At 43.8% G+C, this 26056-nt stretch overlaps 1 protein-coding gene across 6 annotated transcripts; it reads right to left on the bottom strand.

Annotated features, from left to right (window-relative positions):
- Positions 1 to 906: 906 nt before the first annotated feature.
- On the bottom strand, positions 907 to 26056 carry SPOP (speckle type BTB/POZ protein). 6 transcript variants are annotated; one of them, XM_052705047.1, is made up of 11 exons: positions 25931 to 26053; positions 25144 to 25392; positions 13262 to 13404; positions 12776 to 12897; positions 11079 to 11230; positions 10845 to 10972; positions 7297 to 7474; positions 6642 to 6697; positions 6121 to 6243; positions 2587 to 2729; positions 907 to 1959 (listed from the first exon to the last, which is right to left on the bottom strand). In XM_052705047.1, exons 3-11 carry the CDS (start codon positions 13337 to 13339, stop codon positions 1815 to 1817), a joined length of 1125 nt encoding a protein of 374 aa, XP_052561007.1. In that variant the 5' UTR covers positions 13340 to 13404; positions 25144 to 25392; positions 25931 to 26053; the 3' UTR covers positions 907 to 1814. The 6 variants fall into 6 exon arrangements, with proteins under 6 accessions (XP_052561007.1, XP_052561005.1, XP_052561008.1 ...); XM_052705045.1 differs by lacking the exon at positions 25931 to 26053 and adding an exon at positions 25688 to 25907; XM_052705048.1 differs by lacking the exon at positions 25931 to 26053 and adding an exon at positions 25688 to 25907 and having other exon boundaries at positions 25144 to 25264.

The following is a 26056-nucleotide window of genomic DNA, read 5'->3' as shown; positions in this document are numbered from 1 at the left end:
TACGTTTATGATGAAGGTCTCAGTGGGGGACTCAAAAAAGGGCAGGGACCTTCTCATGAGTCACCATCCGACAAAAATAGATGGCAGTTAGATTAAAATGTGGACGTATGAACGGAGCTCTCCTTCTCACAAGGGACAAAAGGCTGTAAGAGAAGTATGACAACAGAATGAAGAGTCAGAGACAACTGGTATCTAATCTGTTTTCTAGACAACACAGAGTTACTCTCTGTAATCCATTACGTGCCCTACCTGACCACCTTAAGGTCAGACCAATTTGCCACTGCCATAACACCACGTATTTCAACCTAACCTCTCTGATATCTGGGATTAATGACGACATAATGGATGGTGTCTTTCCTACCAGGACATCCTGCACTGCTCGTTAATGTCATAAAACAGATGGCTTATTGTACCGCTCCCCCATCCCACATTTAAGTCCAGGTACAAGGTTTGGACTACGAGTTAGCTTCACAGCTGCTATTAAAACCAACCTTGTCTGCTCTGTGTTAACACCCACCATGAGAAATAAAACAGTTTTATATTGCAAATTTGTGTGCAGACTTCCTTACTGAAGTCCCATTTGAGTTCCAGGAGCTGCACTAACGTGGCACAGGACACGGCAGCAGAATGGAAGTGCTTTAGGGAATTGGTTTTAAGCTGATAAGTGTTGAAATTGAAGCCAAAAAAAAAAAGAAACCAACAGATACGACGCAGTACAAAATAGTAATTATTTATATTTTCAAAAAAAAAAAAAAAAAAGTTAACAGCTATTTTGAAACTTCTTCCTTGTAAGAAGAGTGACTAATAGAAAGGAATAGGACTGGCTCCTATACAGTCGGCAAGTCAGGTACAAACAGTTGTTAAGAATCATTTAGCAACTCAGGACAGGGACTTCTGACGCAGCGATCGTGAACAATAAAATTTCTTCTTTTTCTTAAAAAAGAGGGAAGGAGGGAAATAAAGCAGGGAAAAATGCCAAAAAACATTTTCCACAATATCTAAAAACAGTAACCGTTGTTCTTATCAGACAGCACGCTCCAAATCAAGGATATTCTAGTCCTTTCAAAACCAATACAGACTTGCCAAAGGCTGCCTTCAGTCTATTCACATCCTCCAGAACAGTCTCTCAGTCCCCTTTCACTTCAACCTGTCACTTTATAAAAGGTGTTTTTCTTTTTTTTTTTCTTTTTTTTTTTTTTTTGCAATTAACATACAAGTGCTACTAACAGAGAAACTGATCTTCTTGTTGCTGGATGGCAATAAGGAGTTACACAAACGTCCAGTTTTTAGCTCAGCTGGAAGGACTTAAATTCTCTTTTTTGATATAAATACTACTGGAGCTCCCATCAGGTACTTCCTTTCCAGAACCTCACTGGAAATCCTTTTTAACTTCGCAACGCTCTCTCCAAAACTAAAATGTCCTCTTGCTCCAGGCATCTGATGGTTTGTTCTGTGCTGCCAGACGCAGATGTTGTTTTCCCCAGTACCACTGCTGGGTTTATTCTGACACGGATCGGCACCTAAACCGAACCCTGTACTTAATTGACTCAGCCAAGTTGAAGGGAACACACAGACGATGCAGCGACAGGGATTCATTAGGTTGAACAGCCCCAGAGCCCCAGGCCCACCCTCCCCCCTCTCCCCAAGTTACTTGGTGCTGTTTTAAAAAGTCTGGGTGTCACGAAGCAGTCTCTTCCCCCCAACAACAGAGTATAAGCTCCACAGATTTCGCTGTCTACCTGGTGGTCAAGGTTTGAGCAGCAACAGCTGATGCTGCTTCCAGAAAAACACGTGGTGTTGCCAGAGACGGGACTTTAGGATTGCTTCAGTCGCTTACGTGGAGGTCCCAGGAAGGGACACTGTGCAGAGGCCAGAGAGCGATACGCCTCAGCCACCAAGTGAGGGTGTGACACTACCATCGACTTCCAGCCCGATGTCTCCATGACATCAGAAGCATGACTAGAAACAAGAAAATGAAGACGAAGTTACTGACTGGAGACAAAAAGGATAACCATCAGGTGCTGTCCACGTGCTTCAGATACCCAACGTTTTTAGTGTGCTGTTGTAAGAATGTATGCTGGACAGTCCCTCAGCTTGCAAACAGACATGAGCCCCAGAGGATGGCAGTAGGAACACAAAGCTCATCTACTCTGACCCCTCAGCATGCAACAATTTCAAGCAATACAGAAAGTACTGACAGAAATCGTGTTAACTAACACAGAATTAAGATGTTTCTGGACATCAAATCAGATGGCTGTCAGTGACTACCTACTAACAGGTCTGTAGCAGTAGTAGTTGCAATAGTCCTTAAGTATAGAGACTAACTGATCGACTGCTACCTAAGAGCTCTCAGGACCTTAAGAAGAAAGCCAAAATATCTCAGAGGTAGCTCTACTGTACACTGACCAGTTCCAGTAGCACAAGACTTATCAGCCCTTAGGGCAACAGCACCTCTGGAATGCCAGATGAAAGAAAGATCACAATAGGAGAGCTTTAAAAACAAAAACTAAAACTGAAAACGAGGAAAATCTCCTCTGCACATGATTGTTTCTGAGTGCTTGCATGCCAAAACAAGAATAAACTTACTAATTAATGAAGTCCACTGCTTGAGTTTTCAGTTGGTCAGCACTATGTAGGTCAGCCAGAATGAGGATCTCAGCTGCATTTTCCACAGACAGGTTACTGCACAGTGCATCCTCACACATCACCTTCAGACGTTCCAGAGCATACTGCAAAACACAAGCCAAAGTACAATTACAACAACAACAACCTATTCAGCTTGAAGTTCTACTTGTGCTCCTTTATTCTTCAGTAACAAACTACTCTACAATGCTAAACAGACTTTATTCTATGGAGCTGAACTGTACTCAAAGTAGTGATCAGCAAAAAGGGAGCAGCAGTATGTGCCCACCCTGAGGAAAGCAATGGGGAAGAAGCATACCCACCATCACTCTCATCCCAGGCTTCTTGTGTTACAGGTTTGCTGGTGCTGTGTTCATGCTTTGAAATGACTAAAGGTGATCTGAAATGCTGCCTCAGTGATTTCAAAGTACAAAATGCTAAAGCCAAATCTCATCCTCATTACTGCATGGCAGTTATTCTCCAGATTCAGTGGGGACCCAATACTGAATAGGTGTTCCGGTGATGTTTAGACAGCTTTCCTTCAGTTCCTTTGCCATTAACGTTTTGCAATTTATGACAACCTTGCTCAAATATGCTCCTAGTTTAATACTAAAATGCTACACAAATGCCCCTGATTTCTTGTGGCTATCCATCTGGAAACAAAACATCTCAGCCTGTCTGTAAAGTCATAGCAAAAGCCTTACTCTAACTTCACATTCTCACCTGAAGCATTTATGCCATTCAGTGGCACATTTACCTCAACTTCTCTTTTTCTTCCAGATCCACAGCTTTGGATTGGATCAATTATTCGAGAAATGCAAAGGAATTCAAAGGATTTGCTTAGAACAAGAGAACCCTCTAATAAATTCCACGCTACTTTCTGCAGCACTTTAGTCAGTACTGGAAGCAGCAGACACACCAACATTTTCAAGAAGGTCTATAGTCAGAAAAGCATAAGCCTCTTGTCAAGAAACAAAGGCCAAACTCCAAACCTCAGCCTGTTAAAATATGATAGGCTGTGGGCACTAAGAGACTGAGATACTTCTGAAGATCTTGGTATGTGTGATGTGATTATGGAGCAATTTGGATAAAACACAGTCAGGAACAGCCTCGATCCCGTGACATTTTTTAGTTGAGAGAGAAAAGCATTTGGGAGCAGCCTTCAAATTGTCTGTAAGGCTTTTCTGGAGAACTTCAAGATGGCTTGGTACACAAATGCACGTTCTTCACTTTGTGTTGCCACAGTCCAAAAAGATACCAGATTTGTAAGGACTGATCTGCCAACCCAAACAGAGAGTTGGTAACCAGCTCCTCTGCATGGCGACTGGAGCGCCTGCCATATGATAAGCACTACTACATGATAAATTAATTTTATATTCTTATTGAGATCTTCATTCTGTTACGATTAAATTTAAATGAATAATTTTAAATCATAAAAACATCTTTCACTTAAGGCTCAGCAACAATAATTATTATGATGTCAGTTGAGGCATGGCACTCATAACCAGGACAGTTTTCTCCCATCAGAACATCTGAGAAGGCGAATCAAATTTACTTCATCTGTATCAATAACTAAAACGATTGCAAAGAAGGGGCAAACCATTATGTTACTGTTTGTCAGTAGCTTAAAATGCAGTAAACAAAGCTTAAACTATTCCCTTTGTAAACTGAGTATTCTCTTCTATGCATGTACAATTTTTATTTTGATTTTCACTACAAATACCCCAACTTCTAATTACGTGTTTGGGCAAAAGTAGCCATGCTGGTCTCTCAGGTATCCAGATTTCCCCCTCCCCATCTTTCTTAATTACACTAAAGAAAAAAAAAAAAAGAGGAAAAAAAAAAGCCCTACCTAATAACATTCCTACTCCAGAGGCTGAAATAGTATCTCCTGGGTTCAGAAGACGTGTTTTGTTTTGGTTTTGGTCTAATTACTTATTTTCCCCAAGAGGTAGGAGGAACTCAGAAGAAGCCGTTTCAGTCTCTTGAGTAAATATTAGATGCCTTATGTGCTTTCTTGAAAGATTTTTTTATTTCTGCTTTTAAGAGACGCACAATGAGTTTAAAAGAAAGAAAGTCTACATTAAAAGCCAAGAAATTCAAAGTTAAAGCCTACTCTGGCCTTAATGTACTGCTCCTTGCTTACACTTGTCTCAGTTAAAGATGGTATGCGATCTCTCCATCAATACTCTTTAAATATTGAATAAAATATGTGGCAATTATCATAATCAAGCCAAGAATCTGCCTGCATCATTTCCCATTTTAACTCCAGTTGCAGTGGCCTCCTAACAGCACACGGAGCATTTCACCTTTAAATCAACATTCCTGATGAAGCCCAGGTCCACAGCGACAGGGAACCTAACGGCTGTGCAGCGGTTTGAGTGGAACAAGGCTACATGCATCCACATCCTAAAATCCACCACCCTATCTGGAACCCACAAAAGAATCCAAGGACTGAAGAAGCACGGAGACTGAACTACGCTCTCACCCCCAGAGGTGGTCCCTCCAGGTCAGTGTTGAGGCACAGTGGCAGGGCAGTGTGGAGGATCTTGCACTGCTGCTACCCGTGCTGAACCTGTTCCATGGATAAATTCAGGACTTAGTCTCCAGTGCTGTCAAACTGGCATCTTTCACCAGCACTAAGTTCACTTTTAAGAGAGAGAAAAACAAAAAAAAAAAAAAAAAAAAAAGAAAAAAAAAAGGAAATAAAATTTTGGTTATATATTACGAATTTTCACTGGTTAATACGGCTCACTGGCCAGCAAAGCACTCTCTTCCATCCTTGGTGCTGCAAAGGGAAGGAGGCAGAGACTGGAGGGCTGCAAGGCACTGTGCCTGCTGCATAGGAACAACCAGCAGCTTCAATCAGAGCATCCCTGGAACATCCCCTGGCAAGGAGCCTGCAAAACCACTACAGATTAGGCAACAGGGCTTCCTCCAGTGCACTCCTTGTCTCCACAACCAGGAAGGACTGCCACTGCAAAAAAGAAAAAATAAACAGGACCTTCCCACTTATCCATCACTTCAGAGCATCTCTTGAAGCTGCTGCTAACAACCAGACCAGAAGCAGCAGCAGGCCCTGTTTGCCAAGACACAACACCACTTCTGAGATTTGGTAACAAACATGTTAAAAAAAAAAAATAAAAATAAAAATTATTTTTTAAAAATTGAATTTTTCTTCTCGCTCCCAGCTTTTATAGATTACATTGAATAGCAATGCTTTCTGCAATTTTAGAAAAAGGTCTTAAAAACGAGCAATAGAAACTGATATTCCTGGTCAATGTATCTGGTGATATGCAGCTATACATCTAAGTACCTTAAGTGTATCTACACCACGTTCAGGTTTACTTACAAGCCACAACCAGCTGATATTACGATTCAAAGAAACTGCCCAACCTCAATGATTACATGAAAAGCTTACTACAGGAATCGGAGAGCTCTGAGTAGAGCAAGGCACACATTGCTTGTTCTCTGAACAGCCAGAAATCCCAACTGTACCTTGTCAGCAGCTGCCAGCAAGTCATCAGCCATTTTGTCAAGATTTGGTGCCTTCCCCGTGTAAATAAAGCACATCATTTCCTTAAAAACTTCAGGTTCCACATCATTGATTTCAACCCGATTCTGTATTGGAAAAACGCAGCTTGTTAAAATTCTGACAAGATGTTAAAGGTTCTACCCAAGGTCTTTTAGTATTTGGAGATTTGCTACAAACTATTCAGAACATGACTTAATTTAAAACAAACAAACAGAAATTGATGGAATAAGAAAAACTCTGAGTAGAGTTGTGGATCATCTACTTCTCCCTGTCCCACCCTAAACTCTTTCCCCAGAGTAACAAAGGTGACAATTGCCTCCTTGATCCCTTCCTTCTCCCTTCAGAACAGCTGAAGCAAAGTACTGCATCTAATGTGAGAAAGAATTAAGGAGGTGACAGTAATCACAAATGCCACCTAAGAAACTTGACTGACTGACCAGAGATGTTAAGAGTTGACAAAGTTCTTCCTCCTTCAGGAACTTACCTTTTTGCTCTCTTCCATCTCATGCTCAAACATGGCACTGAAAACCGGGGAACGTGCTACAGCAGGGGGGCAAAGAGAACAGTTAGAGACAAGCCTTTTGCTCTTCAGGAGGAGATGAGCACAGCCTGCCAACACCTCAACAACCGTCCTGCTATTTAATGCAGAAAAAAATCCCACAGCAGATAGAGCAAGCTGAGCATGGCTGGTGAAGCATACAGATTGTGACATGGTGTCATGTGGTCAGTGCAGCTTCGTGCTCTGAGAATGGGCATGCAGGGATGTCACGAGGCCCTTCAAAAAAGGCCAAAAGAGCATACAGGCATTGAGACATCTTTCTTGATTTGGTAAGAAAATACTCTGATAATTCAGTAGCTTCTCCTTACAAATGCTTTAGGGATACATTACAGTAGACTACAGACACAAAGGACACCTCCTACCGTCCTCTTTGTGTGGAGAAAGCAGGCAATTAAAAAGCAGCAGATATATCTTCCTGCAGCACTTCACCAAACAGTCTTTTACTATAGCTCTGCACTTAAAAGAGCTGCAGAACCCTCCTTTAAAGGAGCAATACAAAAACCACCTCAATATCACGGTATTTCACTTGCTATTGTTATTATTCCCCATTCTGCTGAGGCCCATCCAACACAATACTGACCTGCTAGGATGGCTTTATGAGCCTGGAACTCCTGGCCTGCAACACACAGGCAGCAATCTGTGAAGCGGGAGTTCTCCCAGAGTCCTCCCAGCTCATCTGCCAGGCGGCACTCCGGCACCTTCACCATGTTCATAGTGTTCTGGCCAGAGATATTTACAGAGTCCTGTACCACACTCACCTGCAGGGTAATAAACAAATTACTCAAACTCCACGCTGGAAAAGCAATTTCCTTTCAGGAATTTTTAAACTGTGTGCATAAATTGATGGCACTTTCATGCAGGTTCACGACAGTTTTATTATGTGGTCTCCTAGGGAAGTAGAATCTTCTTCTGTTCTTACAGGCATCATTCCTGACCTATTTTTTTTTTTCCTTCTATCAACAGTCTGAAACCCTCCCAAATCAATAATGCAGCACAGAGAGCAGTACAAATGAAAATGAAACGTACACAGCAACCACTGCATCCATACATGCATGCAAGAGCAGTGTCTGATCAGTGCAGGACATTCTGAGCACCCCAAATGCTTTCCTGCTTCTGGTTCAGCAGTAGAATTCCAATTTCTTGAGTGCAATGCTTCCAGTGCATTGAAAAAGAAGAAAAAAAACTGAATTAAGAAAGCAACTTCATGTCAAATAAGTAGGAGATTTTGGAGAAGGCTGGTAAGATTCCTGACCACCTGCTCTAAACTAGACATGGCCAGGCAGAGACCATATGCAGCCAAACCAGCTGACGAATAACCTACGCAAAGGGAACAGCTAAGAGTCTATTCAGCAGCAAACCATTATTGTTAAACATGCAGTAAATCATACGCCTTCTGCAGCAGACTCAAATTAGAAGAGATCAGAATGACTAATACTACCCTGCTATAACAAAGAGTAAAGGAACAAGCTGATTGACAAGGAAGCATATGGGAAACCATTTGCTGGATTTGCTGTCAGGTTCAGGTTGAATTTCAGTTCTATTAATAACAATGGCCAGAGGAGAACAATGGGCAGCATAGGAAGCTTCCCAGTTAAGCAAAAGGAGAAGTAAATTATGAAGGGAGAGAGATGACAGAAACACCTTATTAGGGAAGAACTGCTGACAGCACACAGCCCAGCTCTTAGGGAAACCCCCAGTGGGTTCCTGAGGGTGGGCACTCTTGGGCATTCCCCTCAATCTTGTACAAACTATCTGACACCCAAGAACGAACAAATGCCAGCTGCTGCTTGCCAAAGGGCACTGCCAATGATCAGCCACAGCAGTTGAGAGAAAGGTAATGTTCTCTGTCATTAATTGGACTGCTGTAACATTTTTCTGCCCTGTAACTTCTAGTAACAGACTCAAGGACAGCAGAATCGATTCAGATTCATTAAAAAGCATTTCTAAGATGCGGATCCCTCAGAGTCCGACCCTGACCACAGACCCACCAAAAAGACCTGCAAACTACCTCAAATCAACAAGTAAATCATCTTCACGTATGAAACAAAGTCCGTTACCAGCATTAAAAAAATTACCATGTGGCTTTTCACAGGAGTTTAGACTGGTAGACCTGAAGCACTGACCAGACTCAGGTGCCAAAGCAGCTAGTTTTGCTTAAGCTATTTTCAACGACTTAGCAAGGGAATTCCCAGCTGCTCAGAGGAGGATTACTGCTGTAACTCTGGGAACTCTGTTCTTTTTTAGGTTCATCAGATCTCGTTCACCTATAATGCTGGAATATAACTTAAAACAGCAAATAAGTCACGCAGATGGGATATGAGCAAATCAACCCCATCTGCAGAACAGAGGTGGAAGGATCTCCAAACTGTAAGCAAATGAGGTCAGACTAAAAATGATTGACAATGATCAGCATTCTGTTGTAACAGCATCTTCAGCAACACATCATGTGAGTTCAGAGCTGCCCTGCGCAGAGTGCAGAAGGCTCCTTCCTTTAAAGTCTTGTAAAGCAAAGAGAGAAGGCGTAGCAGAGTTGCTCAGCAACCTTTTGGTCCATAGAAAACCCCAATATATCTCCAAATAACAAGTGTCTCATCAAGTGCTGCTAACAAAACATGCTTGTTGGAGGTACAGATGTAGCAGCACCACTTGGCACCTGCGGCCAGAAGAGAAGTGTTAGGAGAACATATGGTACACTAGTTTACATCCTAAGAGACTTAAAAAACAAAAATAAGCTGTTGAAAGTTCTCTCCAAACTGTTTCCAAACAGCATGGCTTTCCCCTCTAATATCACTATATAAACTTAAGACTTTTTATATATACTAAGCTACAGAACAAACCGAAATAGAAAAACAGAAGATATCCAGATCCAGGTCAGGCAAAGCAAGCAGTGGGTTTGTTCTGGATGAGGAACAAACAAAAATGCTGAGCTGAAGCATTTGAAGGGAGTAATTCAATGGAAAGAGGACTTGACATGGTTCTGGCTGCCAGCACGGCTGGTGGATTTCCCTTCTCCAGCATTAATTCTTGAGTTACCACCACAGTTTTGAGGTCTGTGGCTCATTTATCATGAAAGAAAGGCTAACTGCCAAACCTAAGGAGGTGTCACCCAAGACACTGCTCTCCTCTTCCCCCACATTGCTGTCAGTGTTAAGGAAGAGCTTCCTCCTTGACAGTAATGGTTTACAATGACTGAATGAATACAAATCCATCAGGAGGTGTTTGCTAAATTAGGTATGGGTACATTTATGATGGCCAGGCAAAGCTACAAAACAAGCAAAACAAAACCAAACAACATAACCAAATGGCTGTCGAATGGTTTGGACTGAAGCATTCCCTGCAACCCTGGAAGAAAACATAGCAAAAGAAAAGACTCTACTCCCACAAAACACCCTGCAGGAGATCTGAAGACAGGACAGCTTTTTCTACCTGTGCCCTGGCGAGAATCACAGCTACAGGAGGGATCTTGCAGTTAAAAAGACGAGAGAAACAGACACCAAAAGCTCAGGAGACACTAAATTAGGAAGTTTAGGTTTCCCCATGAAGGCTTCTGAACACAGATATCTATCTTTAGAAATAACTGCACCCTCATCTGCAAATAGCAAAGTCTGAGTGTTTTGTAGAAAAATTATAGGAAAAAACAACAAACAAGAGCTGTGGTGACTGTGGAATTCCTTTAGCTTAGCTTTTTGTTTCTGTAAGATATACAGACACAGGAAAATAAAGAAAACTTGTCCTTTTTAGTCAGAGGACAACTACCAGGCATGACAATTTCCACTATACAGCTTGCACTGGTTATTAACCTAAGTGAATCTTAAATTAGGGATGGTTATTATTATTAAATCAGTCGGGAAGTAATAATCAAATGTGCTTAATTTCTACTATCACCACAGGTAAAAGACGTATAAAGTAGCAAAAAACAAATGAAAGTAAAATGCAATGATTCACTCACAGAAAGAGCCACCCCAGACAGAGGCACACACACAAGCAGACACAAAATCTAAGTGTTAAATAAACAGCCACTGCTCCTCCTGACTCCACTGACGCCTTAAAAGCAATGATGAAAAATAAGGTCACATCTACCTGAAGCTAATGGAACTGCTATTCTTTCAGCCGCAGAGGAAGGCTTACCTCACAGAATAGAGTGAGTTTGTCATCAGGAAGAAGTCCATTGGCTTCATCTAGAAGAAAGTCTCTCCTGATAAATTTTTTGAATCCCCAGTCCTTGCCTTGCACAAATCGATACGCTCGCTGGCTCTCTGAAAGAAAGACACAGTGCTTCAAACAGCAGCTCAACGACTTGCTTGATCAAACAGCAAAAGACAAACAAACCGACCCCTGCAGACACAAAGTGTTTTTACACACCCATTGCTTTTGTTTCTTCTCCTTTAGCATTCAGGATGGAGAATTTGAACTTTGCTCGAACTTCACTTTTTGGACAGCTCACCAACAACAAATAGAGGGATAGATAATCTTTACTCTCCTCGTCCAAGCCTTTAGGGTTCACACGTAAACACCTGCAGAAGAAGAGAGCTGAATGAGAGCAGGACCAGCTTTTGGCAGGTCATCCACAGCTTTTGAAGGAGGTGGAATTTTCATGATAAAATGTACAGTCCTGATTACCAACCATTGAACCACAAGGAAATAACAGACAGCTAAACGGAGTGGAACTGTGCTTCACAGGCAGCCTCAGGCTACATCTTCCAAGACAGATATCAATACCCTAGTAATAGTATGGGTAAATCATTTAAAAACAAACAAACACAGGGCTTGGGAAGAGTGGAGGTATACATGGGATGCAATTTCACACACCAAAAAGCACTGTGCATGACGACTTCCACAGAAAAATAGCAGAATAGAAGCTAAAGATTCAGAGAAGTGCAAAATTTCCAAGAATTGACTGTTAAAATCACAGAGGAAGCAACTCAGAGGAAACACCTGATTTCTAGAGGGCTGAAAGCTTCCCAAAAACAAAGCTAGGGAAAAAAAACCAAACAAATTACTCCTTGGTTAAGAAAAGATAGTAAATGCATGAAAAGGCCACTCATAAGCAGTTCTGTGATCTGAAACTAGACAGAATGTAACAAGCAGGGAGAAAAAGAAAAGAACAGGCCAAACAACCAGCAGCTCAAACACAGTGACCAAAAAAAGTAAATAAATCAGAAAGACCAAGGGATGAGAAGGAGATCTGACTTGCAAAGGTTGGAAAATGAAGTAATTTAATAACAAAAAGCAGTCTGAGGAAAGCACAGGTCTGCCACCCAAAGGAAGGGAACACAAATCATATCTCGCACACACACAGCCCTAAATTAAATAAGGCAGTGGAAAGCTTGCTGCTATCTAGACTAAGGAAATTTAAATAAAAATGCTGAAACACTTCCAGGGGGAAAACAGGAAGGGTTTAAAAGGGTAAAAATGTTGTCTTTAAAAAAAGCAGAAACTCTTGGGCAAATGGAAATAGAGAATACAGAGATGATAGAAGGAACTATTGTAGGGCTCTGAATATATAAAAAGCTGCTGAGAAAGTAACAGTAGAAATAGCCTGAAACTGCAGGAAAGAGAATTTAAGAGTGCATGTGAAAATCAGCTTTTTAGCAGCATGGCGAGGGAGGCTGAAACTGGGAGGCTGAAATAGAGCTTTACAGCCCTGGCTGTAGATTCTCACTGGCTTCCAAGAGCTTGCCAAGATGAACATCAGTCATTTAAGACAGAAAATAATTTATAACAGATTATTAATCTTCCATGCTTTGCCTCTGCATCAAGGCAGGATGCAGTCTCCCTTCTAGCTGCAGCATCTACAACTTCTGATGTTTTCCATTACGTGAAGCACATTTCTAATGGTCAGATCCTCACATTTGTTCTGTGTCCAAACACTGTGCTGAAGCAACAACACTCTCTGTATGTTGTGCATCCAAGGAAGCCAGAAATTGCATGCAGCACAAGGCTTTTTTTTAATTATTATTATTATTATTATTTTTTTAAACATACTTCTTTGTTATAGAGCCCCAAACTCTTCCACACCGTTGTACAAACACAGCCACCCTCACTTCTGTATTCCTTACCATTTGAGTTTATCATTGGCTCCAGATGAAAAAGTTGAGCTTTTGATCACCTCACCCATCTCCTCTCGGCAGAAGCTGAAGTTGTTTATGGTCCACATGTAGGAAAACTTCACCACTTTAATCTTAAAACCGAGAATAAGAGGTGGGTTAGGACCATTCACTTTCACACTGCTCATAGAAGACAAAAGGTCTTAAAAGACAAAAACTGAAATCCTGGACGTCGCACAGAACCACCTGTGTTACAAGTAACCTCCAGATACGAAGGAAGAGTCTGGCAATAGCTAGCAGCAGTAGCTGCACCACCAGAACTCCTCCTGACACGTCCACCCTCCAACACGGGTGCCACAGAACAATGATTCTCATTGCCATGGTGAATGGCAACACGCAGCGTTACCAAATTCCACGTTCTCTGAAACCCCAGGACCCTCTGTTTGTTCTGAACCAACCTCTTGCTGCAGATTCTAAGTGAGCACAGCCCAGTCTCACCTGAGTGTAGCACCAGCTTTCTGCCACGGGTCCACTCGACATTTCTGCCGGAGGAGGAGGACTTGGCACCCTTGACATCGCCAGTTTGAAGATTAAACAGAACGTCACAACTCAGGGGAAGAAAGTTATGCTAGATCTTCACACTGGGAGAAGAAGAAAGGAGAACAACAACAACAACAAAAAAATGAAGCCAAAACTAATAACAAAGAAAAAAAACGTCCCGACCGCTGCTAAAACTCACTGCATGCAAGTTAAAGCAATCATGATTCTCACCTTGTTTCTCTCTCCCCACACCTTCAAGATAGGTTGTATTATACACCAAAACATTAGGAGTGCTCCCATATGTTTCCTGAGGTGGCAATATACCACCACCACTTATTTTTTCAATATGCCAGCTCTTCATAGGAATAAACCCAGCCTATCATTTCCTCCAAGGAGTCCAAAACCAGGAGACCACTGACTTCATTTGGGATTTACTGCTTACCCTGAGGCTACGACTTGAATTCCATACTCACTCCTCACTTTCATGTCAAGTCTCACACCAGCAGACCAGACCTCTCTTAAGAAAGGCTCCCCTCGGTCTGCACTTCAGTTGGGAGTCATTTACTTGGGTTTTGAGTTATGCTGACCTGCAGAAAGTATGTGACAACGCTGGCACACAGGTATGATCTAATCTGTAATATAAAAATGAGTGATTTGGTTTTTTCCCCCCTATTCCTCAGGTTTAATTTCCTTTAAAAAAACCACAAATGAGTTCATGTAACCGCTGAAAGAGAGATACTGACTTTCAGTTGCTTAGAAATACACATTTAACCCTGCAGAGCTGCCTATTTAATCAATGAAAATGCATCTCCCAGAACAAAACTTGAGGCCTAACAACTGCCACAGACCTGAACCCCTGGCACTGCTGTCAAACCACCTCTGCTTCATCAACTTTTTGCACTTGCAGTTTGTGCTGTGGATATGCAATGAGGAAAAGGCTTAAACAAAACAACATTCTAAGAAGGCAATGTCGGTATCCACCTTAGGCACTTGCTGCAGGTTTTATTACATTAAACTTAAAATTACCTCCAAAGAAATTCAATTAAACCACTGTGCCGTTCAAACTAAGCCCAAATTAGCAGATTCTAGATGTGAATACGTGGCTGAACTGCCTTTCCACTCGCAATGTCTCCAAAGGCATTTCTCTTTCACCATCTCCAGCCACGGGATTTGGGGATGGACAGAACCTGGAACTGCAGCACAAGCAGCAGACAAGGCACCGTGTGCTCCTCATGGCTGGGGAGAAACACCTTCCTGTTGGTTTTAGCTGACAGGCAGGAGAGACCCAAGATCCTTCCTTCCCCTCTGGGTTCACAGAAGCACTCAACTCCACACTCAGGCTGTTTTACTGCTCTGTTCGTGTCAACCTACATTACTGTGCCCATCCGTTACACTGCACAGGTTTCCCAGTCACACAGGCACAAACAACAGGGACAAAACACAACCACCAGAGGAGAACAGCAACCGGGGAAAGCATGAAGTGTCCTAAGCTCACTGAGTGCAACCTGTCTGCACACAGAGCAATGAGATGCTAAGCCTAAAAGAAAGGCTTGACAAGAAGAAAGACAGCTCAGTAACGGAATATGATGTTTTTTCCTTTATTTCCTAGTACTACGGTTGCTGCCTGACACACCTAGCCAAAATTGAAGCTCCAAACCTGCTTGGTTCTCTCTCCTTGCAGGGATTCAGGCACAGCTGATCACTACAGGATACCTTCCAAGAGTTGAAAGTCATCAGCCACGACTGCATGGCAACACCAGGCTTCTGTTGTGCAGCGATGTCACAAAGCTGCTCACCTGCACTGGTGTCAGAGAGATGATGAGCCTGGTTTACTTCCACATCAGAGACCTACCAACATCAGGCAGGTTTCTGCAGGAAAACTTTGGCTTCCCAGTGCACTGAATCAATCAAGTAACAAAATTAACACTGAAGGTGATCACAGAGCCCCGCTGGAGTCTTTTGGCTTTCTCAAACACACTAAATTTAGTGGTAACATCTCACTTCTGGCACAAAATCAGGGATTTATGAGGAGACATTTGCTCCTATGCTGTCATGGCACATTGACCACGGCTGCTGAGATGCCAAGGACTTTCCTGGATGCACACATAACCCTGCACCCCCTCAATGCGCAAGGAGCAAACTCCCTAAGACCACAGCCATCAGTCACATAATGGGAAATCAAGAGGTTTTGAAACTTCCTGAAGAAAAAAAAAAATCAAAAGTTTTACAGATACTTTCTGCATTTCCACTGGGTTTTAAGACGTCTCAAAGGATCACCTGCACCTCACTTCAGGACAGAAGTTTTAGAAAGCTGTGCTCTAAAGGCTGGACAAGTGCACGAGCTTAAGACACACAAGACTATTTAATTTCCTATGAGTAACTGTCACTTCTATCTCTGATGTCCTTTCCTCCCAGATGGTTTGGACAGGCAGGTGGTAATAAAAGTTGTGACAGCGTGCTAATAGAATTGCTGCATGCCAGCACGTCATTCGTTACCCCTTTAGAAAGGCCCAGAGGAGACACAGGGTCCAGATTTTAGAGATTTCCTATTATTTGGAAAATACTTCCAGCACAGTGTGTCAAAGCTTTCTGCAGACCTTCGGGGAGGCAATTTAATACAGATGAGGAAGAAAAAAAAAGTTAAACCAGAACGTATCCCCAGCTCAAACCATAATAAAATAAATGCAATCTCCTTTTCTTTTCCTGTAAAAATGGCAAGGAAAGATTTGCCACTTGCTTTGCTTACCAAGCACACACGCAGGTTCACTGAACAGCCTCAGAAACGTCTGTGTGCCACTCCACCCTCAAACACTGACGAGCTCTTCTGGTATGGACCAATATTAAACACATTTTAAAAAGGAACAACAGCTGACTTAATGCACTCCATGCATGCAGTTTCTGAAAGCAGCAGGCTCCCCCGGTGTTTATTTGCTCATGAGCACTTAATGCCTCACCAGCTCACACGCCTGGAGTAACAGCCTGGCACCTCTGAAGCAGGAGCAGATCAGAAAGCGGCGCAGGCAGAGGTTTTAAGAGGACATTTTGTAAACAGTATGGATATCAGAATTCCTTATGGCCAGGAAAGGCAGGACAGACTCAAAGGGATAAATATCAAGTCAGGAAACAAAGAACAAAGTGTTATCTTATGGATCCTCAGTAGGCCAGGTACAGCCTGCAAGCCTCTTACTTTCTGGGACACCATCACAAACAGCACTTGTTTTTGGCATGCAATTATTGCATTACTGTTATTTTTAAAATGAGAAAGAGTAAATTCTCACCTCATCTGCAACCACTTCCAGATGAAGAAATTTCCTCTCAGAATGAGAGCCACACCAGGCCCTTCTCAAGCACAGGAAATGTCCCATTGCCACTCTGTCCTACTAATTACCTCCTGACTTAGCAGCCATACCCAGACATCTCAGTTCACAACTCCATCCACTGTAGGGACCAGCAGTCAAAGCAGCAGCAGAGATTTGACCCAATAGAGCTGAGGATTATCAGCTCAACCAGTAACTCCAGACCAGGTCTCAAAATGACTCAATTTTGCCAAAGATTAATTTCTTCTCAGATAAGTTAATTACCTTTTTAAGGAACCAGTAGCTTACAATAGAAAATTTCAAATAGATTCCTTCCCTGAGAGCATTATTCAGTGAGTGTCTGTAAAACAAATGTCCTTCAATTAACTGCTTCAAAAATGGCTGTTTGCTTAACAGATAAACAACATTATCAATGACTACCCAAGAACAGAGCCAAACTGCCCAAAAGCAGCAGGACATGCAGAGAAAAGGAGTGAGACAAAGATAACAGAAGCAGTAAAACAAGTGGGATGAGAAATGGAAGCACAGGAAAAGACCATTATCTTCCTGCATTCTTCACAGCCTTGGAAAGGACAACGGGAGGATTCAATCTGCTGCCATAGAGGAGGAAAAAAGGCAAGTTCACAGAAGGAGCAAGGTGGTGTGCAATGCCATCTAAGCGGTGGATGGGAGAGTTTTCACATTTTAATGTGTTTGCTAAAGAGGATGCACTTTTCCTGCTTGGAATATCAGAGAGGGAAGCAACGATGGGCTCAGCAAAGCACTCCCAGTCTGCACTAATGGCTGCCAAGCAGCACTGATTACAGCCAGCACAGATCACAGCCATCACATCACACCCCACTGCAGCAGGAAACCTCGTTGTGCTCCAAAGGCAGGCTGAAGTCGGGCCCAGGGGAACACAGAGCTTGCCCAGTGGTGGTAGAGGACACTGCTCCTTAAGTGCCATCAACTCAGTGACACACGGAGCTTTGTGTCAAATACAGTTAGAAAATAACACAGGAAAAAATCTCCATCGCAGCAGAGAAGTGGGAAGGAATAGACTGGCATTCAATGGAATATGCTTAACAGGCTGAGAAGCCCATAAGGTCTCTTTGGGATGCAGAACACATAGATAACCTGGTCTGCTGGAACACAGAACAGGAGAACTCTCCCAGAGCTGAACGTCTGTGCTTTTCTCTTCAAGCCACTGTTTTTCAGTCCCAATCCTGCCTGCAAGCTGCCCCCATCGTCAGCAGCATTCAGGAACTTGGATGGGCATCTAAACTGAAAAATACAGCCTTCCATTTCACTGCTATTACACCAAAGTTATTATTGCACCCCAGTTCACGAGGTCACAACAAGGCCCTCTGGACACTGCATGAGAAGATGACTTTGATGCAGACAGACACAAACCTCCATCCAGTTTATTCCAGATAATTCATTGCAAGTCAGTTATCTTAAAAAACACATACAAAAAAAGCCAAAAGAAAACCCCTATTTCCTACACAATTAATAGTTATAACACAGCAGAACTCAGTCACTAAAATTCCACTTCAAAAGATTCCAAAAATAAGGGATTTTTCCCATTCTTGGAACGTTCATCTCTTTTTTCCCCTTAAATTCATTCTTCTGTTACAAAGCAGGAAGAAAAAAAAAGGAAAAAAGTTGGTTCATCTATAGAAGCCATCATTTGTATGAAACTATTAGAGGATGGGAAAGGAAAGAGGAAATGAAACAGGGAGCACTGCCAGCAAAACGTCAGCATTGTAAGGAGAATCCCAAGTTTTACATATATTTCACAAAACAAGGAAATACCAACATTATTTAGAGACCATCTACCAGCCGTTCCCCTCCTCTCCAAACATCAGATAAATACCAAACAACCAAAACCAAGGAAGATGGATGAAGTCAGGGGTAAAAAGCAGCCAAGAGTCCTCCAGATAACCATCTCCTTTTGTAACAAATCCTCCACGTTTCTGCTCTGCAGTCATTAAATTAAGCTGCAGCTTTGCCATTCTGCTAAGATTGCTCTGAATAGTGTTTGAATGGATGCAGGAAAGTGCATCCCCTGTAATCACACCTCACCCCAACTAGAAATTACCCAAAGTACGTTAGAATCACATCCACATGCAGAAATAATCGCATTCTTAAAAGCAAGCTGCCTCCTCTTACTGTGCTTTTCACCTCCCTTCTTCCTCTCATCACAAGACTCGTTAATCCAGCACCAACTTCAGGCTTCCACAACTCCTGAACGGAGCACAGTTCTGCCTTCTTCATTTTGAAAAGGAAGATTTTGTTACTGCCTATGAACACTTTCAGTTTAGATGATGCATTGGTGCACTGTACCAAGCAGCACTGAAACACTCCAATGGGACTGCAGGTCTGATCTCCTGCAAGCCACCAAGACCAAAATCCCCTCCAAAACCTTTTATTCAGATCAACTTTCCAGCAATATGAACATCTGGCAGTCTTCATGTAATGTTTTCCAGTTGCCATCTTGCATTAATATTCCTAAGAGCTCATCGAAAATCAACCTGAGCTGGAATACTGTTTCTGTCATTATTATTCTGGAAATTGAGCTTTCAAGTAATAAATTTAGAGATTACAACACGTGGTAAAAACGTGGCATCCAGTTACTGGGTGCTCTCACCTGCTTGTAATTGCAGCATGACTTCCAAATGCTTGTAAGAATTACTTTCGTTGCTAAACATAAAGATTGAGTGAGGGCCAAAGAGCACTCACATGAAACCACCCTTAGAAATCAGTGTGAAATCCCACCTTTTTGGAGATGCCTGAAAATAAAGCCAGCAGCTTTGCTTCATTTCAGTAGAAAGCTCATTCCAGAGTTTATTGCTAACAGGTCATAAATAGCACTGCAGAAACTCCTGTTCGCCTGTCCTGTTGGGTGATGCTTCTCCCACACGTATCTGCATGGGCAGGAAGAGTCCTTTGCTATCTTTTTTCACTTTGCTTTTCTGTGAACGGATCAAACATCAACATGAAAAGGCAAAAATAGAAGAAGGAAATGAGAACCAAATCCCAACCAACTTCCAGTTCCAAAACAGCTTCATTTTCCTCATGAATCAGCGCTGTGTTTTCTAGAGAGCTCATCACACCCACTTCAATAAGGCATGCTGGTGCTGCTTAGCACCACTTTAATAACCAAACTCACATTAACATCAAAACACTCACAGCTGACCATAAATCACACTGAAAATAACCCAATCACGGCATTCGCCTACACCCTATTTGAATATCCTCACCATTCAAACCCAGATTATCTAATTAGTGTGACAAAGAACAAAGAAAAATGTTGGTAGCTCCGAGATTCTATATTTAGTGCATTTCTAATAGAGGGAAGAAGGGCCGGGGCAGTGCTGGATCTCTGTGTATCAGTGGCACTGGGGAAGCAGGGCAGTGAGGTGCACTCCTGGCACTGATGTTCATTTGTGTTTCCAGTGCAAACTCCCAAAGGAAATATCTGGGAACGAACTTTTTGTTTTGCTCATGCATTCTGAGCTGATGTTGGCATAAGCTATTTATGGAATCTTTTAAAAACAAAGGGAAAATATAAAAGGGCACAAAAATAAATTCCCAGAAGATACATAAATTTGTTTTCCTTCTTGCAACAACGGGCCACCTCCATAAGCTGCTTAAAACCCAGGCTCACAGAAACCACAGTTAATGCTGCTTCTCATTCCTGCCTGGTTCCCCTTCCACCATTGGAAATAACACTAGAAGAAGCCTTCCTACTGTTTTCCCCATCAACAGCAAAACTCACTAAGCTGCTGGGTAATATTATCCAGAAGAGAAATATCAGTTACCTGCTACAAGAGACAAATCAAACGACAAAAGTTAAGATTTGTAGCTATCAAGCAGCATCAGGACTCCTATCTCTTTCAGCTCCGGTAAGGTGGGCTCCCAGCTCAGACCAGCACCTTGCAGAACATTTCAGGAAGCAGCTGAATAAATATTTCTGACATTTAAACTCGGGCCATTTCCCTGTAATCCCACTTGCTGCAAAAGCAGAGGGCTGTAAGGTAAAACTCACCACAACAGCCATTTTCAACGCTTCTGGACTCCAGTGCCCATACACACAGTGTATTCTTCTTCACAAGCAGCAACAGAACCAGAAGCCAACAGGAAACCTAAAGAAAACAGCCCGCATCTCCAAAGCAGCAATGAAATACGGTTCTCCGAATTTCATTCACGGGCCACAAGTACTTCTAGGAAATCCATCAAAGTGACGTGTGTGGTTTTTAATCACAACTTGTTGAGGTCAGACACTTCTACAAAGATGCAAGTGAGGAAACCAAGGCCCCAGTGTAGCTGTTCTCATTTTGAAGTGTCGGTCGGGACAGGCAGCGCCCCAGCAGCTGCTCTCTGCACACACAGGGAACACTGTGTGATGCTTCTACCATCAGATAATAGATTCTCCAGAGGGTTTAAAATATATATATGGCAACACTCCGTAACAGACAAAACAGTTCATCTGTAGGCATGATTACAGCCAAGTTAACTGAAAACTTTTACATCAATGCAGGCAGCGTCTGTTCCAGCCTCTTTATGCAGCGACTCTTGGGAGGCAGCCAGGCAGCTCCTCTGCATTGCTCTACAGCAGCCCCAGACTGAGGGTGTTTGTCTCCACCTGCTCTCCAGTCTCATCAGAAGCATCTCTGAGCTTCCTTGCAGACAAAGGCAAATCCCCTATTTGAAACCAAAACTCAGAACGAGCTGAAGATTCCAGTCAGGCCTCGCTAGTTTTAAAGCCTAAGCTGGAAAAACAAACTCCATAATCTTGTGAAGGCCCCAGTGCAGTAAACCACTGCTATATGCAATGACGACCTCATTCATGATCTGCTGAGCAAGTTTCTCCAGCAACAAGAAAAGAACGAGTGCAGAACAGTAACTAAAACCACACTAATTAATCCTGCACCTGATTGAGTGCCACGAGCAAGATTTTACTTCTTGTTTGGCTCTGAGATCCATTACTTCCTCTCTGGCCACCCTCATTTCCCAGGTTGTTTTGCTTAAATATCAGTACTTGCCACAGCCCTAGAGAGATGCTCAGCTGTTACACACACTTGAGAGATACCTGTTTATTGAAATATGACAATTGGTTCTGATGGAAAAGAGGGAAAAAAAAACAACCTGAACAATTACACATTGCTGTTTAAGTGCAAGAAATCTTTGCATGAACTTCTAGGTACCATCCCAGCACACTGATAGTCATAAGAGTTTAATGCTCAAAGTTGTGCAGCTCCCATCAGGCTTTTCAGACTGATGCTGTATTGCTGTGTTTGCTGTCACATAGGAAAGCATTTCAGCTGTAAGTGAAAGGGTGCCACGTTAGCTCCAAAGAAAGAGCAGTGATTCACACAACTCCAACCAGCAGTCAGCAGTTTAAGTACACCAGCATCCAGCTACACGCCCTACATACATTTACACATCCAACGCCACGAAATGTTTCTCAATGTGTAATAAATTTAAGTGTACCGAGCTCCAAACCTTCCTGCATATTTTTAGAAACATTATTACTAAACTTATGAGGTCCTACAGCATTAAAAACTAGCATATTTTCAAGTGAATATTCCAAGGCTCTGTGTATGAGACGCCTACAGACATATACAAAGACATTCCAATTTTTTGCAGGTAAATGATTCGTTATCAGATATTGGCTCTGTCTTCTAGCACTAACACTAGTTGATACGATTCACTGCCCAAGCTTCACATCAGCCCAATTTAAATGCACGACACACAAAAGCCACAGCGCCAGCAAAAGCCATTTTCCAAGTGCTCAGCCATAAAAAACCACCACAACACAGGCTCCGAAATGCCAAACAGGTTATCTCCATTCGTCAGTCTGAATATGACTTGAAGAGCTGTAAGGCCAACTACGTCTCATGGAACACAGCAGTGCCACTCCTGCCTGCAGCCAAAGGGCTGACTCAGAATAAAATGAACTCTGAGTTTTCTTGGGGTGTTTGCTACACAGTCAGTGGTTCTGCACCTTTTTCTTTCCCCCCTCTAAAAATGCAGAGGGGAAAGAAAGAAGCAAAGGGCATCTGATGGATGCTGCAATATTCAGGTATGCGTATCAGCAAAGAGGAGAATTCCAGAATCACTCAACTCCTTCCTTCCAAAAGAGAGTTCAGTAAAAGGACACCTGAGAACAGAAACTGAAGAAGAAGTACTAAATGTACCTACAGATACAGTTTATACAAACAACAGCTTTTCCTTCTCAAGGGAAGCATATTAAAGTATGAGTTTTAATCCCATGCTGGTTTCCTGCACTGTCATGTGTTTCCAGATCTTGGGACAGATGCTTTAAGTCTGAATATTCTGCACAAGACAGAATGGGGGAGCAGCTCATCACCTGAGAACCAGGAATTGATACCTTCAAAATTCTCTCCATAAAGGCTTACAACAAAAAGATGTTGGGTTTTATTTCTTTCTTTTTTATTTCCTCTCTGTGCCGAGCAGAAAAAAATATCAGCAACAGGAGACAGGAGCAATACAGCACGATCTTATATAATACTCCGGTTGAGCAGAGAATTATGCCAGAAGTAGGAGGAGAGAGGGGATTTAACAAAATTACAGCAGATACTTCCAAATGTGAGCCTAGGAATGCAAGTGACAACCCAGCAACAGCTCCTGATAACACGACAACAAAACATCTCTGCCAGCTGTGTGCCAAACAGAAGGAGCAGGAATTAAAGCAGGTAGTTCCAAGTTTACAGGCCAGCAGCAGAACAGCCCGACACTGAACAGAAGGGTGTGCCAAGAACAAAGCTGGGAAGTCCCTCTTCTGGTTGAAGTGTCTGGAAAAATCACACAGGGCAACAAACTGGCTTCACAGCGGTGCTCACAGCAGCTCCGTCCAGAAATTAACCCCCACCACCCACACCTCACCGGTCAAACAGGCTCAGGGAAAACTAACAGGAGAAATTCTGGTGAATGGAATTGTTCCTAATATTCCTCAGGTCTAACACCCCACAACAGAGCCAGCACTGATACCATCCCCACATTAAAGACCACTTGCAAAAGGAGTAGTTTTGGTTTCTTAAAAGGCTCCACTGCGATTTGGGAGCAGTGGTGGCATCGCTCACTGAGGCTATGAGGCAAACACAGCTGTCCTGCATTCGTGCCGTTCATTATCTGCAGCTATTTGCAAATCCTGGAGGCTTTTGGGGAGGCAACATGTAGTCTTCCAACAGCGATAAGGATGCTGAGCTTTAAATCAGGATGTCACACTCGGCAGTAGTTTTTATCATCTCAAGGCAGGTACAGTTGTTTTGTATGACTGTCCTCTACTGACACAGAGACAGGATGACAACTCCTGATGTACTCCTGCTTGTCCTGACACCAGCACCCATCCGTAACAAAGTACCATAAATAAAAGGTAGTTTTTATTCAAGCTATAATGGAACAAGTGATGTAAGGAAATCTAACCAGAGGTTAGAAAATGTCACCGAAAAAGAAGCAATCCTGTTATATGTTTCACTCCTTTGGTTTTACGTTGTTTTACTCATACAGTTTCACTAATGTGGCTTTTTTTTTTAAACAACCGAAGAGTTTTGCTTTATAAATTACAGAATGGTCTGGGTTGAAAAGGACCATAATGATCACTCAGTTTCAAGCCCCTGCTATGTGCAGGTCACCAACCAGCAGCCCAGGCTGCCCAGAGCCATATCCAGCCTGGCCTTGAATGCCTGCAGGGATGGGGCATCCACAGCCTCCTTGGGCAACCTGTTCCAGTGCCTCACCGCCCTCTGGATGAAAAAACTTCCTCCTAATATCCAACACCCCCCCCCGTCTTAGTTTGAAACCATTCCCCCTTTTCCTATCACAAAAAAAAAAAAAAAAACACAAACAAAAGTGAAATATCAACGCTTTTACAGAGTTACACTTCAAACAACACCAATAAAGTAAAATAAAAGATTACAAGAAAAGATTTTTTTTCCCCTATGTGTATTCCTACCTAATAAGAGTGAGTGAGAGAAAAGAAAACAAGAAATCCACCCACCCTCCCCCCCCCCCAACCCCCAAAAAATAACTTGGGTTTCACAACCAGCTTTGGGAACACCACAGGATTCCCAATCCAACACCAACTATCAGCAATGAAGCTGGTGCTTTCCGTGAGCTGCACCACCAGCAGACCCCTCTGACTGAGGGCTCACACCAGACCCCTCTGTCCGCACTCCCAGCTGCCCTCCACGCCTTCCCCGCACGATGATGCTGCACCATTGAGCCCACGAGGCACGCCGCACTGTGGGCTTTCCCGTTTTGCAGCTGTGCCCTACGCCAGGCCAGGACCTGTCAGCCCTTTATGGCTATGTGTTCCCACCTAGGCTTTTCCACTCCTCGCTCCCTCCCACCCACCCACTGCTGTTCCCTCACGCAGCTCCCCGTATCCCAGCAGCCCCTCCACGGGGGACCGCACAACTTCTCCCACCCCCCCCCCTCACGCCCCGCTGTGCCGCCCCCCCCCCCCAAACCTTCCCCCCCCAGCCCTCAGCTCCTGCCCCTTCTCTCAGCTCTTACCTCCCAGCCCGAGAAGCCCCTCAGGGCGGCAGGGGGAAGGCAGAGCAGCCCGGCCCCGGCAGTTGCGGCGCGTGGGGATGGCGACACCCGAACTCTGCCCCCCGCTCCGCAGCCGGCCCCCCTAGGAGAACACCAGCAGCTGGAGCTCACTATTTGGCAGCATGTCTTCCTCCTCCGATTAGTCCCACGCGCTCGTTGTGGCTCAGTATTCCGCAGGTCCCCGCAGAAGCGCACTGCGCAGGCGCCGACCTAACGAGCAGGATATGGCCGTTCCCAGCGCTCCCCTGCCGACCGCGCACGCGCACTGCGCTAACCCCCGCCCCCCCCCCCGCTCGCGGCCACTGCGCACGCGCACATTCCCCCACACAAGACCCAGTCAAGTGCCTCGACTTCCTCCTGCGCATGCGCCTTTTGCTACCAATCCGGCTTTCGCGCATGCGTGCCCGACCCCGCCCTGCTTGCTTCGCCCTCCCCTCATGGTTCACTTTCTGGCAGTGCGATTGCGCATGCGCTGTATGACTCGGAGTCCCCTTACGCTTCATACCTCACTATTTGGCAAGGAGCCACTCCTGTCGCAGCGCCATTTAAACTGCCGGCGGAGAAGCGGGGTGGGGGGGTGGTAGATCTGGGTTGGTCCCTCACTTCTCAGTAGTACCGCAGGGCCGCCGCAACCTCTCGGAAGTAAGCGGCGAGGGGACGGCACTACCTCCCCCCCGTCCCTGTGGCGATTTCCAGTCCTCACCCGATTCCTTTAGCTTCTTCCCCCGCACAGCCCCTCCCACCTCACCTGAGACGGACACCACTGCCTGCTGTCCCCTGCGGTCTCCTCATACCGCCCTACACTGACACATCCGGGCTCCCCACTACGCCGCCTCCCAGCGACGCGCCGCCGCCGCCGCGGGGATCACTGCGC

This window comes from Tympanuchus pallidicinctus, unplaced genomic scaffold, assembly GCF_026119805.1.
Source record: "Tympanuchus pallidicinctus isolate F22 unplaced genomic scaffold, pur_lepc_1.0 scaffold51, whole genome shotgun sequence".
NCBI classification, from domain to species: Eukaryota; Metazoa; Chordata; class Aves; order Galliformes; family Phasianidae; genus Tympanuchus; species Tympanuchus pallidicinctus.
The sequence above is the reverse complement of the archived record's forward strand: the minus strand, read 5'-3'. Positions and strand labels throughout refer to the sequence as shown.